The sequence below is a fragment of the Bos grunniens genome, chromosome 12 (assembly GCF_055505025.1).
Source record: "Bos grunniens cultivar Pamir isolate PY7600 chromosome 12, Bosgru_T2T1.0, whole genome shotgun sequence".
Lineage (NCBI taxonomy): Eukaryota > Metazoa > Chordata > Mammalia > Artiodactyla > Bovidae > Bos > Bos grunniens.
The window spans coordinates 73,272,031-73,286,610 of record NC_141176.1 but is presented as its reverse complement, the minus strand read 5'-3'; the positions used below and the strand labels follow the sequence as shown (position 1 = coordinate 73,286,610).

Sequence of the window (14,580 nt, the reverse complement as noted above, 5' to 3'; positions counted from 1 at the left end):
GCTCCTGAGGATTCCGAAAGCCAAAAACAGAAATTCTTTTCTAAAGGACAATTCATTTGAAGTATTAATTAAAATGCAAATTACTAAAAATATACACATGCACCCCAATTTCATGGCATATGGAAAAAGAATCTTTAAATAAGTGAATATATGTATAACAGATTCACTTGGCTATACACCTGAAGCTAAAACATTATATAACAACCATACGCAAATCAAATTTTTAAAAAAAATAGTCCCAACAAGGACCTACTGTAAATAAATAAGTAAATGGAAAAAAAAGTTCTCATCAAGATGCAAATGACTTCATATGGACCACACTGTGGAGTCACATGCTGCAGACACTTTAATACAGAACCAAAGAGTATACATTAGACAAGTTGACAAAAGTTTAATAACTACAAACAAAACTATAAACTGCAAACATACCACAAATATTCACATGTGTACTTACATTCTACCAGAATCAGGGCCCCAAAGGTAACAGCAGTGAAAAAGATGGCATAGATGACATCCAGATACACAGCAAGCCATCGGGACGTCGTCAAAAGCAGGAACCAAGCCTCTGGATTTGTGAATCATAATAGGCATAATACATAAACAGAAAAACCATGTTAGCTGCTTCTCATGAGAGAGAGTATTTTCTCAGTTGAGCTACAGAAGATTTTACACAAGTAGGACAGCAAAGATATATAAGACACCCAAGAATCCTGAAGATACCAGAAAACTAGGTTCTAACACAAGACAATATATGGGACACACAGGAATCAGTCCAGGAAGCATGCACTGAAAATGTCAACCCACAGGTTATCAACAGAAACACGATCACAATAAAGAAGATGGAAAATCATCTCATCAGTGCATTTCCTGCAGCTCTGGGCCTGAGCATGAAGATCATCCTCTCTCAGGGTCGACTGATCCCAGCTCTCTGACAGCAGAGAGCTCAGCTCACACTCTGATTCCAGCACCTTCTGCCCTCACTACATGGCCCCGCTTGTTTATTCTTAGAGGCCAATGTCTACATAACCATCAGCTAGCAGGATTTGTGTGTGACTTTCAAAATGCCATTTTATCTTCAAAATACAATAATTACTGGAAAGTTTGGCTTGGATTTTATAGACTTAGAGGAAATTCTGAATTTTCTACATAGGGAAAATCTTCACTGATAAAAACACAACCAAGTGGGTGGCAAATCAGGAAATTATTTTCCTCAGTCACATCTGCCACCCTCTATGCTCTGAAAACAGTCAGCAAATCACAGCCTGGAGGGCAAGAACAGCCACCACCTGGTTCTATAAATAAAGTTCTATTGGAACACAGGTACAGCCATTCACTCATTTATTACCTTTGCCTGTCTTTGTGCTACAACAGCAAAGGTGAGTAGTTGTGACAGACACAGTACAGCACCCAATATTTTCTATCTGGATCTTTACAAAAAAGAAAAGTTTGCTGATTCCTGCCCTAAAGAGAGAAGTTCACAGGGCACAGTGATGCAAGGGCAAGGCCAGCCAGCCAGGAGAGAAAAGCAGGGGATAACAGGGAAGAGGGGAGCACAGAGGGGATGCTGAGAGCAAGGGCTGTGGGAGGCAGGTGTGCAGAGGGGGACGTAGGGTGGCACAGAGAGAGATACTGGCAAGTCAGACCACGTGAGAGGGAGGTCAGCCTCAGAAGGCAGCACATCCCATCCTTAGAAATCACCTCCAGAAACTTACAGACCTGAGTGCAAATCCTGCTGTGCATCAAAAAGCTCCTGAAACCTGTATTCAGCTTTGTACGCCCGGATGGTCCAGAGTCCCTGGAGAGAAGATGCTAAGTGGGAAAACACCAGGCTCCGAGCTGGGGAAGCAGAGACAGACACACAAGAGAGAAAGTCAGGGAGGCTGGATGCGAGGAAACCACTGCCTCCTGGGCTCTGTGGTCACACGTCCTGCCAAAGGGAATCCTCCATGTGACCCTCAAACTCCTGTTTACACAAAGCTTCACTTTAATGACCTGGGAATGAAAGATTCTCTTTGAAACTATTTTTGATCAAATTCAAATCACAGCTAGATTTAGATAAATAAATTCTTGTTCTTTCATCAAGATCCTCTCAAACATGCCTCCCTCCAAATTTTTTCTGGCATTTCACCAGATGGAAATTGTTCAAAGTTTTTTAAAAATATATTCAAGTATAGTTGATTTGTAATAATGTGTTAGTTTCAAGTATATAATATAGTCATTCGGTTATTTTTTAAATTATATTTCATTACAGTTCAGTTCATTCACTCAGTCGTGTTTGACTCTTTGCGACCCCGTGAACCACAGCATGCCAGGCCTCCCTGTCCATCACCAACTCCGGAGTCCACCCAAACCCATGTCCATTGAGTCAGTGATGCCATCCAACCATCTCATCCTCTGTCGTCCCCTTCTCCTCCTGTCCTCAACCTTTCATCAGGGTCTTTTCAAATGAGTCAGCTCTTCGCATCAGGTGGCCAAAGTACTGGAGTTTCAGCTTCAACATCAGTCCTTCCAATAAACACCCAGGACTGATCTTCTTTAGGATGGACTGGTTGGCTCTCCTTGCAGTCCAAGGGACTCTCAAGAGTCTTATCCAACACCACAGTTCAAAAGCATCAATTCTTCGGCGCTCAGTTTTTTTATATTCCAACTCTCACATATGTACATGACTACTGGAAAAACCATAGCCTTGACTAGATGGGCCTTTGTTGACAAAGTAATGTCCACAGGTTATTACAAGATACTGAATAAAATTCCCCATGCTTTACAGTAATTCCTTGTTGTTATCTATTTGACACATTAATAGCAGTGTGTCTATTAATCCCATACTTCTAGTTTGTTCTTCCCTCCCTCTCAATCCCCTTTGGCAACCGTAACTTTGTTTTCTATATCTGTGAGTCTATTTCTATTTTGTGCACAGAATCATTTGTATTATTTTTAGATTCCATGTATAAGTGATATCATATTTATCTTTCTCTTACTTACTTTACTAAGAATAATATTCTCTAAGTCCATAAATATTGCTTCAAGTGGCAATATTTCATTCTTTTTCATGGGTGAGTAATTGCTGTTCACTAATTTTTGAATCAGTAGCATTTTAAAATTTAATTCCTCATTAGAGTCCTCACCACACTGAATTTTGTTGATCTACCTGTGGGCCGTCTCCTCCTTAGATGAGTAGCCTAAGGGCTGGGATAGAGTCAGTACATCCCCCACCCTGGACCAGACCCAGACACAGGACAGGGTGAGACGAGTAAGGGAGGGGACAGTCTGCTGTCTCCCCCATCCTGGGCCTCCCCCTGCACCTGCGCCAGGACCTCTGTGTCGGTCACGGGGCACCCGGCACCGTACCGCCCTTGAGTCCACAGGACCCGGCAGATGAGGAGCCTTTGAATGGTCTTGACTTCTGCTCTAGGAACCTGATGGGTGTTTTTATAACTGCCTGCTGGATACTTGTCCTAGTGTTTGGAGGTCACTGTGGCATGTGACACTCACATCAATCTTTTAGAACCTGACAGTGACCTTAGAATCTGACACTGACTATTGTCTTTTGAGTGACTTCATGTGGATTTGGGGTCTGGTGTCACATGACTGCCTGTTCATTTCCTGCCATCTTCCCTAAGAGCACACTGACCATGAGCTCCAGGGTCAGGCTCTTGCTCACCAGGGAACAGGTGGGCTGTAGGATGCCAAGCAGGGAAGACCACTTATGATTTTCATTCCCCACCATGAACAAGGCTGTAACTTGCTGTTGTCAGAGTCATACACTGAGCCTGTGACCTCTGTCTTGGATGAGTGATAACTTGTGCTGTATCAGGAGGAAATACTGACATCACCTTGTTACCTGTGTGTGTCCTAGAGAAGACCTGTTAGTATAACTGGTTGTTTATGGGAAGTTAGTAACACACCTTTCAGAAGGCTACAGAGATTTTATAAAATGATGGGGAAAGAATCAAGGGGAAAAGTCTAAACTGTTTTCATGTCCTCACTCCTTAGTCCAGTATCCGAATGCCTGTCTGGTGACAGTTCAGTCAGTACTGACATGCACCTGGGCACTGCATGTTTGGAGGGGTTGAGGTACAAATAGGTAAAGACACAGAACCTCCTCTTGTGTTTTGTGTTCCCAGTTCTATAAGGAAGAAGCAGGCTCCCTTTTGTGAGACACTGGGGCTCAAAGAGGATGGGAAGCCCTGGACTAGGGGAGGACAGCCTGGGCTGGGGGCCAGGTGACCATCCATTCAGCCCTGGGGCTCTTTCTGACTAGGACATCAGACCAGGAACCTTAACTGTTAGGGACCCTCAGCTATTAGATTGCTTTAAGGTAAACCCGTTATCTGAACTGTGACATGATCTAACATTTCCCCTTTGTATTTTGTTTAGGCAAAGAGCTGAAAGTGACTCAGTGGTGCTTTTGATCATCCAGTTGTGTACCTGTGTTCACATTCCAACATCCACACCACTCTCTCTCTTCACTCTATGAGTAACTTTTTAGAGCTTCCTATAACTCTGTGCTTGTAAGAGCAACATAAACTCAGATTGAGCTCAAGCTCCAAACAAGAAAGGCTGGGAGCTCTGTTTAGGTCTTTTCTACAGCCCTACTAGATGTCCCAATTCACCACCAGAGTTCATTAGTCTGGACACAGGGTGCTCACAGGGATGACACAGGTGAATTCCAGGGCCAATTACCCTGTCAGGAGGATGCCAAGAGTCCAGCTCCAGAGAGCACAGAAAACTCACCAGAACCAGGCTCTCATTTCCACTCCACAGAGAGTGACATCAACACTATTCATTACAGACAAGGCTTCTGAGGAGAAAGCAGGCATGGCTGTTCCCCCAGGGAAAGTTCTGGAATGAACTCTCCAGTGTGGCCTTCCTCACCTGCTTCCCTCACCAGGAGATCAAAGCTGCAGGTGATTCTCTCCAGCAGGGATGGAGGGTGGGGTCGACTTTAGAAATCAGGTGTCATCTCAGCCTTGAATACCAGAGAACCCCTATCACCTACCTCACCTCATGCCCAAGAGTTCCAGTGGGCCAGAGAGAATATGGACCCATAAAAATCTATCCTGTTTCTTTTAAACACCAATAGTGCTGAGCAGGATGCCAGGATGAGTGAACTGGAGGGTCTGCAAAGATTAACTAGTACAGGGGGGAGGGGGAATGTCATGGCTTAAGTGTCATGTTGCCCAAAGTAACATCTTCTTCCCACAAGCACTGAGTTTGCTGTCCTGAAGCAGAGCATGTATCAGCCATGGCGTCAGTCCAGGGTCACAGACATGTAACCCTACAGTTCACATGACTGACAGCTGTTTCCCACAACCCTGAGGACACTTGGGGACACACCCCACAAGTGTGGGGTGCAGATCTTCCATGGCTCAGGCTGACAGACTTGCTTCAGGCTATAATTCAGGCTATATGAGCCCTTCTAGTTGTGAATAAGTTCTTAATTACCTCTTGCTCAAAGTTCTAGTGCCTTTGGTAGTGTCCAGCAAGCACTTTACAAGCATCAACTCAAGAAATGCTCATAAGACCCGCATAGACTCTGTGATGAAGAGCACTGACTGCCCAGGATTAACTGTATTAATCCACCTAAGTGACACACCTAGGTGTGAGACTCAACATTGTCTTATTCCCAAGGTTGTGTTTTTAATCACATCCACAGTATCTCAGAAAAATCAGGGTTAAGGATGCCCATGTGTGATGATGTGCTTTTTTCTCCAGACTTTGTTATTTATATTTAGAAAACCCCCAAATCTTACTCAGGTAACACCCAACAGCCTTAGCCATTACTGCACATCTTATTAATCACCTTATGCTCAATCGCTTCAGTCATGTCTGACTCTTTGTGATCCCATGGACTGTAGCCCGCCAGGCTCCTCTGTCCATGGAATTCTCCATGCAAGAATACTGGACTGGGTTGCCATGTCCTCCTCCAGGGGATCTTCTCAACCCAGAGACTGAACCTGTGTATCCTTCATCTCCTGCATTGGCAGGTAAATACCTTACCACTGAGCCACCTGGGAAGCCCTAAGATATACTATCAGTTGCTATTTAGAGGAAGCAGCAGTGTTATTATTTATGGCACAGACCCACCTCCCCAGGTCAGTAGGTGCCCAATATACTACTGGAGAAGAGCAGAGAAACAGCTACAGAAGGAATGAAGAGGCTGAGCCAAAGTGGAGACCCAGTTGTGGATGTGTCTGGTGGTGAAAATAAAGTCTGATGCTGGAAAGAACAATATTGCATAGGAACCTGGAATGTTAGGTCCATGAATCAAGGTAAATTGGAATTGGTCAAATAGGAGACAGCAAGAGTGAACATCGACATTTTAGGAATCAGTGAAGTAAAGCAGACAGGAATGGGCAAATTTAATTCAAATGACCATTATATCTCCTATTGTGGGCAAGAATCCCTTAGAAGAAATGGAGTAGCCCTCACAGTCAACAAAGGAGTCTAAAATGCAATACTTGGATACAATCTCAAACACAACAGAATGATCTCCATTCATTTCCAAGGCAAACCATTTAGTATCATAGTAATCCAAGTCTATGCCCCAACCACTAATGCAGAAAAAAACTGAAGTTGAATGGTTCTATGAAGACATATAAGACCTTCCAAAACAAACACACACACACAAAAATGTCCTTTTCAACACAGAGGACTGGAATGCTAAAATAGGAAGTCAAGAGATACCTGGAGTAACAGGCAATTTTGGCCATGTACTACAAAATGAGGCAGGGAAAAGGCTAATAGAGTTTTGCCAGGAGAACACACTGGTCATAGCAAACACCCTCTTTCAACAACACACCAGATGACCCTACACATGGACATCACCAGATGGTCAATACCAAAATCAGATTTATTACATTCTTTTGAGCTGAAGATGGAGAAGCTCTACATAGTTGGCAAAAACAAGACAGGGAGCTGTGGCTCAGATCATGAACTTCTTGTTGCAAAATTCAGATTTAAATTAAAGAAAGTAAGGAAAACAACTAGGGCATTCAAGTATGATCTAAATCAAATTCATTATGATTATACAATATAAGTGATAAATAGATCCAAGGGATTAGATATGATAGAGTGCTTGAAGAACTATGAACTGAGGTTCAAGGCATTATACAGGAGGCAGTGATCAAGACTATCTCCAAGAAAAAAGAAATGCAAACATGCAAAATGTTTGTCTGGGGAGGCCTTACAAATAGCTGAGGAAAGAAAAGAAGTAAAAGGCAAAGAAGAAAAGGAAAAATATACACATCTACAGAGTTCCAAAGAATAGCAAGGAGAGATAAGAAAGCCTTCCTTAGTGATCAATGCAAAGAAATAGAGGAATACAATAAAATGGGAAAGACTAGAGATCTCTTCAAGAAAATTAGAGATACCAAGGGAACATTTCATGCAAAGATGGGCACAATAAAGGACAGAAATTGTATGGACCTAACAGAAGCAGACAATATTATGAGGTGGCAACAATACCCAGACGAACTATACAAAAAGATCTTAATGACTTGGGATAACCACGATGGTGTGATCACTCACCTAGAGACAGACATCCTGGAATGCAAAGTCAAGTGGGCCTTAGGAAGCATCACTGTGAACAAAGCTAGTGAACATGATAGAATTCAGCTGAGCTATTTCAAATCCTAAAAGAATGGCTGTTAAAGTGCTGCACTTAATATGCCAGCAAAGTTGGAAAACTCAGCAGTGGCCACAGGACTGGAAAAGATCAGTTTTCATTTCATTCCCAAGAAGGGCAATGCCAAAGAGTGTTAAAAGTACCACACAATTGCATTCATTTCATATGCTAACAACTGAGAACTTCTAGATGTACAAGTTGGATTTAGAAAAGGCAGAAGAACTGGAGATCAAATTGCCAACATTTCTTGGATCATAGAAAAAGCAAGAGAATTCCAGAAAAAATCTGCTTCTGCTTCATTGACTACACCAAATTCTTTGACTGTGTGGATCACAACAAACTGTTGAAAATTCTTCAAGAGATGAGAATACCAGACCACTTGACCTACCTCCTAGAAATCTGTATGCAATAGGTAGAATCAATAGTTAGAACCGGACATAGAACAACAGACTGGTTGCATATTGGGAAAGGAGTACGTCAAGGTTATATATTGTCACCCTGCTTATTTAACTTATATGTAGAGTACATCATGAGAAATGCTGGGCTGAAGGAAGCACAAGCTGGAATCAAGATTTCCGGGAGAAATATCAATAACCTCAGATATGCAGATGACACCACCCTTATGGCAGAAGGAGAAGAACTAAAGAGCCTCTTGATGTAGGTGAAAGACAAGTGTGAAAAAAACGGCTTTAAACTCAACATTCAGAAAATGAAGATCGTGGCATATGTTCCCATCACTTCATGGCAAACAAAGTGGGGAAACACTTTATTTGTTTTCCATGGGGAAACAGGGACAGACATTTTCTTAGGTTCCAAAATCACTGCAGACAGTGATTGCAGCCATGAAATTAAAAGACGCTTGCTCCTTGGAGGAAAAGCTGTGACAAACCTAAACAGCATATTAAAAAGCAGAGATATCACTTTGATGACAAAGGTATGTGTAATCAAAGCTATGCTTTTTCCAGTAGTCATGTATGAATATGATAGTTGGACCATAAAGAAGGCTGAGCACTGAAGATTTGATACTTTTGATGTGGTGCTGAAGAAGATTCTTGGGTGTTCCCTGGACAGCAAGATCAAACCAGTCAATCCTAAAGGAAATCAGCCCTGTGTATCCATTGGAAGAACTCATACTGAAGCTCCAATACTTAAGCCACCTAATGAGAAGAGCTGACTCATTGGAAAAGACCCTGATGCTGAGAAAGATTGAAGGCAGGAGGAGAAGGGAACAACAAAGGATGATATGGTTGGAGGCCTCACCAACTCAATGGACATGAGTTTGATCAAACTCCAGGAGATGGTGAAGGACAGGGAAGCCTGGTGTGCTGCAGTCCTTGGGGTCAAAGAGTTGGACACAACTGAGGGACTGAATACCATCACCACCAACACCTAGCGAGAGAACACAAACATTCTAATCAATTGGGCACCACATGTGGTTATCCGAGGTGTGCAGGATGGGGTACCTGGATTAAGTGTATTGTCTAAATTGTTTCAGCCTACTGGCTGCAAAAAATCCAAATATTCCACAGTGATAGTGCCAAAGTTCTCAGACTCTCCAGATCAAACACTGAGAAAATCCTGTACTACTTCTTGACAAAAGCCTCAGGAGGAGGCCTCTCTCCACTTCCATATGAATGGGAAGTGGCCCTTGCCCCAGGCAAAAATTCTGTCAAATATTCTTCCTTGAACAACCCCTCTCTCAACGAACCAAAGACTTGTTTTGCAACAAGACTGTTGAATGACTCCATTTCATGAGTGTCCTCAAACCATAAAACATCTGAAGCATTTGAAACATCCAGAAGACTGGATGGAGTTCATCACTTCCTCTTCTGCCTCCCCAGGTCCTACCATTCTACTGAGTCATACTGGTAGAACGTCACACACACCTGAACGCTACTGCTCCCCATCCATCCAAACACCTCACCAAACTCGATGTCACAGGAGGTTAGCTGCTTCTCTTGATAAGTGAAAATGTCTTCTACAGATTTTATGAAACTGATGATCGCTATCCTTTTGGTAGATAAAGATAAGTACCTCAAATGTTTATTGTTTAAAATAAGACAGACAAATGCCACAATAAAAAATCTCCTTTGACTGGATCAACAGAGACTTTTTTTTTCACTTAGTAGATAATGAGAACCATGAGACTCAATATGCTTCTGTTCTTGGCTTGGTTTCTAGAAGATTAAGTTGGTGTTTATTTGCAGTAAATATTCATGGTTGAAGTCTGTGATAGAAACATATTGTCTCCTTACTTTTTGGCTATTGTTTTTATAACTTTTAAAAACTATATAACAATCTATTTTTCTTCTTATTTTTAACATTGATGAAATGTTTGCATTAATAAGAGAGAACTTTAGTGTTTATCTGTAGAATAGAATAATTAATCATAAAATGTGTCCCCCATTATTCTATTTTTTGGCTGCACCTTGCAGGATCTAGTTCCCCAAACAGAGACTGACCTGGTGGCCCCCACAGTGGAAGCACAGAGTCTTACCCACAGGACAACCAGGGACGTCCCTGTTCCCCATTATTCTAAAACTAGGAAGTTGAATGTGGTAATCAACTAAATGCATACTGACAGATCCCCCTCCTGTGTCCTCCTAGGGGATTATTTTCAGCATCATTTATATGAATAGCTTTGAGAAGGGGGTACACAAACAGTGTGGTGTCACCCCAAATCCTGACAATGACAAACAGCAAACCTGAAAATAACAAGGCTTATCTTTTCAACAGGGCTTCCCTGGAGGCTTAGACATTAAAGAATCCACCAGCAATGCAGGAGTCCTGGGTTCAATCCCTGGGTCAGGAAGATCCTCTGGAGAAGGGAATGGCTACCTACTCCAGTATTCTTGCCTAGGGAATTCCATGAACAGAAGATTCTGGTAGGCTATAGTCCATGCAGTCACAAAGAGCTGGACATGACTGAATGACTAACACACATGTTTTCAATACATTTAACAACTGCAACTTATTAGAACATGTGAAAGAATGTGTTTTTCAAATGTATCACTTCCGACATATATTTCCTGAGGTCTCCTTTCCTTTTCCTAATCTTTTCCCTTCTTTGTTATTTCTGGTAATTTTAGGAGAAGAAAAATTCTCTATTTTCCTTCTACATTAGTTCCAACATGATGAAATACTTTTAAGAATGGTATTAACAGAGTGGATACTCTGTGTAAGGAAGTATGTCATGAATAAGACAGAAATGGTCCCTGTCCTCATGGTGCTCACATCCATCCTTCTTGGGCTAAAATGCAAAGTGCAGCTGACCCACCGCCAGCTCCATTTGCCTTAAGGGCCAAATCTACTCTCAGGGGCCATAACTTTCAATCACCTAATGTTAGCAGTGAGAAATTCCACAAGACAGTCTGTAGAGTTTCAGGGATCTGGTTAATTGCAGTATAAATGAACGTCAGCCTGCACTGCCCTCCCAGCATGAGAGCCCTGGTACTCACTTGTACATTCCAGGCGTTTTACCTCTCGTGACGTCTCTAAGAAATATCGCCGAAGAACAAAGAAAATGATGCCAAGGGGAATCATAGGTATAGCAATCCAAGGAACTGCAGCCACCATCACACCCACCACACCAATAACAAGTAGAAATGTCTGAAATAGCAAAAATACAGAGGCCTTTGTGTCAAGGATACTTTTCAAAGATAAACTTCATTGATTTGTTAGGATTAAACTCCTTTTCTTGAAACTTGTTGAAACAGCAGGGAATGCTTTCCCTTCCAAAGAAATAGAATTATAGGTGGTCCTCATGATGTTTATTGCATGCACCAAACACTCTGATAAGAACTTTCTAGGTATCAGCTCCTGTGATACACTCAGTAGCCCTATGAGGCAGGCATTATTACCTTTTTTTAAGGCATTGCTAGGAGAAGGCAATGGCACCCCACTCCAGTACTCTTGCCTGGGAAGTCCCATGGACGGAGGAGCCTGGTGGGCTGCAGTCCATGGGGTCACTACGAGTCGGACACGACTGAGCGACTTCACTTTCACGCATTGGAGAAGGAAATGGCAACCCACTCCAGTGTTCTTGCCTGGGGAATCCCAGGGACGGGGGAGCCTGGTGGCCTGCCGTCTCTGGGGTCGCACAGAGTCGGACACGAGTGAAGCAACTTAGCAGCAGCAGCAGCTACTTTTAACAGATGAAAATATTTGAGGTTCAGAGAGTAGGAGTTACATCTCAAACTATCATGAACCAGCAGGTGTCATTAGAGAGATGAGTGAGCATGTATTGCGGATGAGGAATCCACATGCCTCAGCTATACACGTAGAAATAAATGGTTAATTACAAATTCAGTGTAACATGTCTAGTTAATGGTTAATTACAAATTCAGTGTAACAGTATTATCTAATTTTACAAATGGAGACAGTGAGGTAAAGGGAGAAGAAAAGCAACTTGATGGAGACTGCAAAGCCTAAGTTATGGAGCTGGAAAGCCCATGTCATGAGCCATTCAGTTCAGTACAGTTCAGTCGTGTCTGACTCTTTGTGACCCCATGAACTGCAGCATGCCAGGCCTCCCTATCCATCACCAACTCCCAGAGTCTACACACACCCATGTCCATCGAGTCTGTGATGCCATCTGGTCATCTCATCCTCTGTCGTCCCCTTCTCCTCTTGCCCCCAATTCTTCCCAGCATTAGGGTCTTTTCCAATGAGTCAACTCTTCGCATGAGATGGCCAAAGTATTGGAGTTTCAGCTTCAACATTAGACCTTCCAATGAACACCCAGGACTGATCTCCTTTAGGATGGACTTGTTAGATATCCTTGCAGTCCAAGGGACTCTCAAGAGTCTTCTCCAACACCACAGTTCAAAAGCATCAATTCTTTGGCACTCAGCTTTCTTCACAGTCCAGCTCTCACATCCATACATGACCACTGGGAAAACCATAGCCTTGACTAGATGGACCTTTGTTGGCAAAGTAATGTCTCTGCTTTTAAATATGCTGTCTAGGTTGGTCATACCAAGGAGTAAGCGTCTTTTAATTTCATGGCTGCAATCACCATCTGCAGTGATTTTGGAGGCCCTAGAAATAAAGTCTGACACTGTTTCCACTGTTTCCCAAATATTTCCCATGAAGTGATGGGACCAGATGCCATGATTTTAGTTTTCTGAATATTGAGCTTTAAGCCAACTTTTTCACTCTCCTCCTTCACTTTCATCAAGAGGCTTTTTAGTTCCTCTTCACTTTCTGCCATAAGGGTGGTGTCATCTGCATATCTGAGCCATTATGTCACGTCATTATGTCATATCCTGAGCCATTACAATATATTTAAGTTTGCCCCTAACACACAGTCATCTTTCTATCATTATATTAAGTATTGAAAATGCCCATTCCAAAGGTTAACTATTATAACAACACCAGATTCCATTTACTATGTGTGTACTGTGTGTAAGGCCCTGTGCTGAGTTCCATGAACATTCTCTTAATCCTCACATTATCCTGTGAGATGATTTTCTCTTGGGAAATGATTTTGGTTTAAAAAGACAGCAGGTAGAATAGAAAACAAAATCACTGGTTGATGCTGATTTAAGCATCCATCTTTATCAGGAAAAGTATGGTACCTTGGTGGACAGTATCAGGCAATAAGAATACAATCAACATTTAGTGTCTGCCTGCTATGAAAGTGGAGTGGGGTGGTAGGGACTTGCAGATTCACCCAGTCTGGGCCAAGGCCTCTGAAGTTTATGATCTCAGGTGGATACAAACCCATGGTGATCTGCACAGGGCACAGGGTGCTGGAAAAACACAGGGAAGAATACCTGAATATTTTGAGACAATTCTAAGAATTATGATTGATTTTACAGGCTTGTTTAACAAATAGAAAGAAAGGCATGAATGATTTTCAGGTAGTAATCCAAGTTGATCAAAATTTTGACCAAAAGGGAGCTGGGATGAGAAAATTGAGATGCTTGTCTGAGTTAACACTGGTTGCTCTTTACAGATAAGAAATATGAGGTTGGCAGGTAAGTGGTTGTCCTAAAGTTTCCCAGGAAGGTATTGCTTATCCTAGAGAAAGAGAGGAGCAGTTTGTGCTCAGGGAATCCCAGAGCCACAGCTGCAGGCAGGAGGAACAACCAACCAGAACTGTGACTCTGTGGCCAGGAGCCCTTGAGAACCAAACTGCATGATCTGGATGGAGACCCCTGTGCTTTTCCTGTTTCTCCCTGTCTCTGCTGTGGTATCAAAAGAAAACTCAAGAGGATGAAATTCTGAAGGAATAAATTCTAATCATGAGTGGAGAAAACTAGGGCTGTCTGACCCCCCCCTCCTATTAGACCTACAGAAAACATTTTTTTACAGTCAAGGTGGCTTGACTGTGCATCCCAGCATGCTACAACCTTCATGTTCATGGGAAGGGGTCCTTCCAGCTCCTTCTATGTCTAGCCTTTAAGTCACTTGGCTTGTAATTGTTATTTGCCAAAAAAAAAAAAAAACTACTAAAATGTCAATTATAAAAAGTCCAAACTACTGGTTTTTAGCAGACTTGCATTATTTGATGAACAACATTCATCCATTTGAAAAATCTGGTTCTCCTCAGGAGGCTTCCCTGGTGGCTCGGTCAGCAAAGAATCTGACTGCTATGCAGGACACCTGGGTTTGGTCCCTGGGTCAGGAAATTCCTCTGGAGGAAGAAATGACAACCCACTTAAGTATTCTGGCCTGGAAAATCCCATGGAGAGAGGAACTTGGCAGGCTAGAGTCTATGGGGTCACAAAGAGTTGGACATGACTGAGCACTTATACTTTTATATGTATATACATTTGTGAACCTTTAATTCCCAGCCATCTCAAGCATTTATAGAAGTTGGTAGAAGATGAAAATAGTATCTAATCAAAAAGTTAACATATGAAGAAGGAAAAAAAAAAGATTCTAGTGTACAATAGACACACAATAAATCCCTTCCTTGAAGCCAAACTCATTTCTTTCTCCTACAT

General features: G+C 42.3%; 1 protein-coding gene across 3 annotated transcripts in view; it reads right to left on the bottom strand.

The window, feature by feature from the left end:
• The window catches only part of LOC147361895 (ATP-binding cassette sub-family C member 4-like), a 228,591-nt gene that overhangs the window by 130,956 nt on the left and 83,055 nt on the right, over positions 1 to 14,580 (bottom strand). For 2 of the 3 annotated variants that reach the window (XM_086330212.1, XM_086330213.1), the window contains exons 21-23: positions 11,086 to 11,236; positions 1,717 to 1,836; positions 455 to 565 (exon numbers count right to left, since the gene is read on the bottom strand). The exons of the other annotated variant lie outside the window; for it this stretch is intronic. In XM_086330212.1, the coding sequence (XP_086186338.1) occupies positions 455 to 565; positions 1,717 to 1,836; positions 11,086 to 11,236 (382 nt within the window). The remainder of the gene's footprint in view (positions 1 to 454; positions 566 to 1,716; positions 1,837 to 11,085; positions 11,237 to 14,580) is intronic. 3 annotated transcript variants of the gene reach the window in all.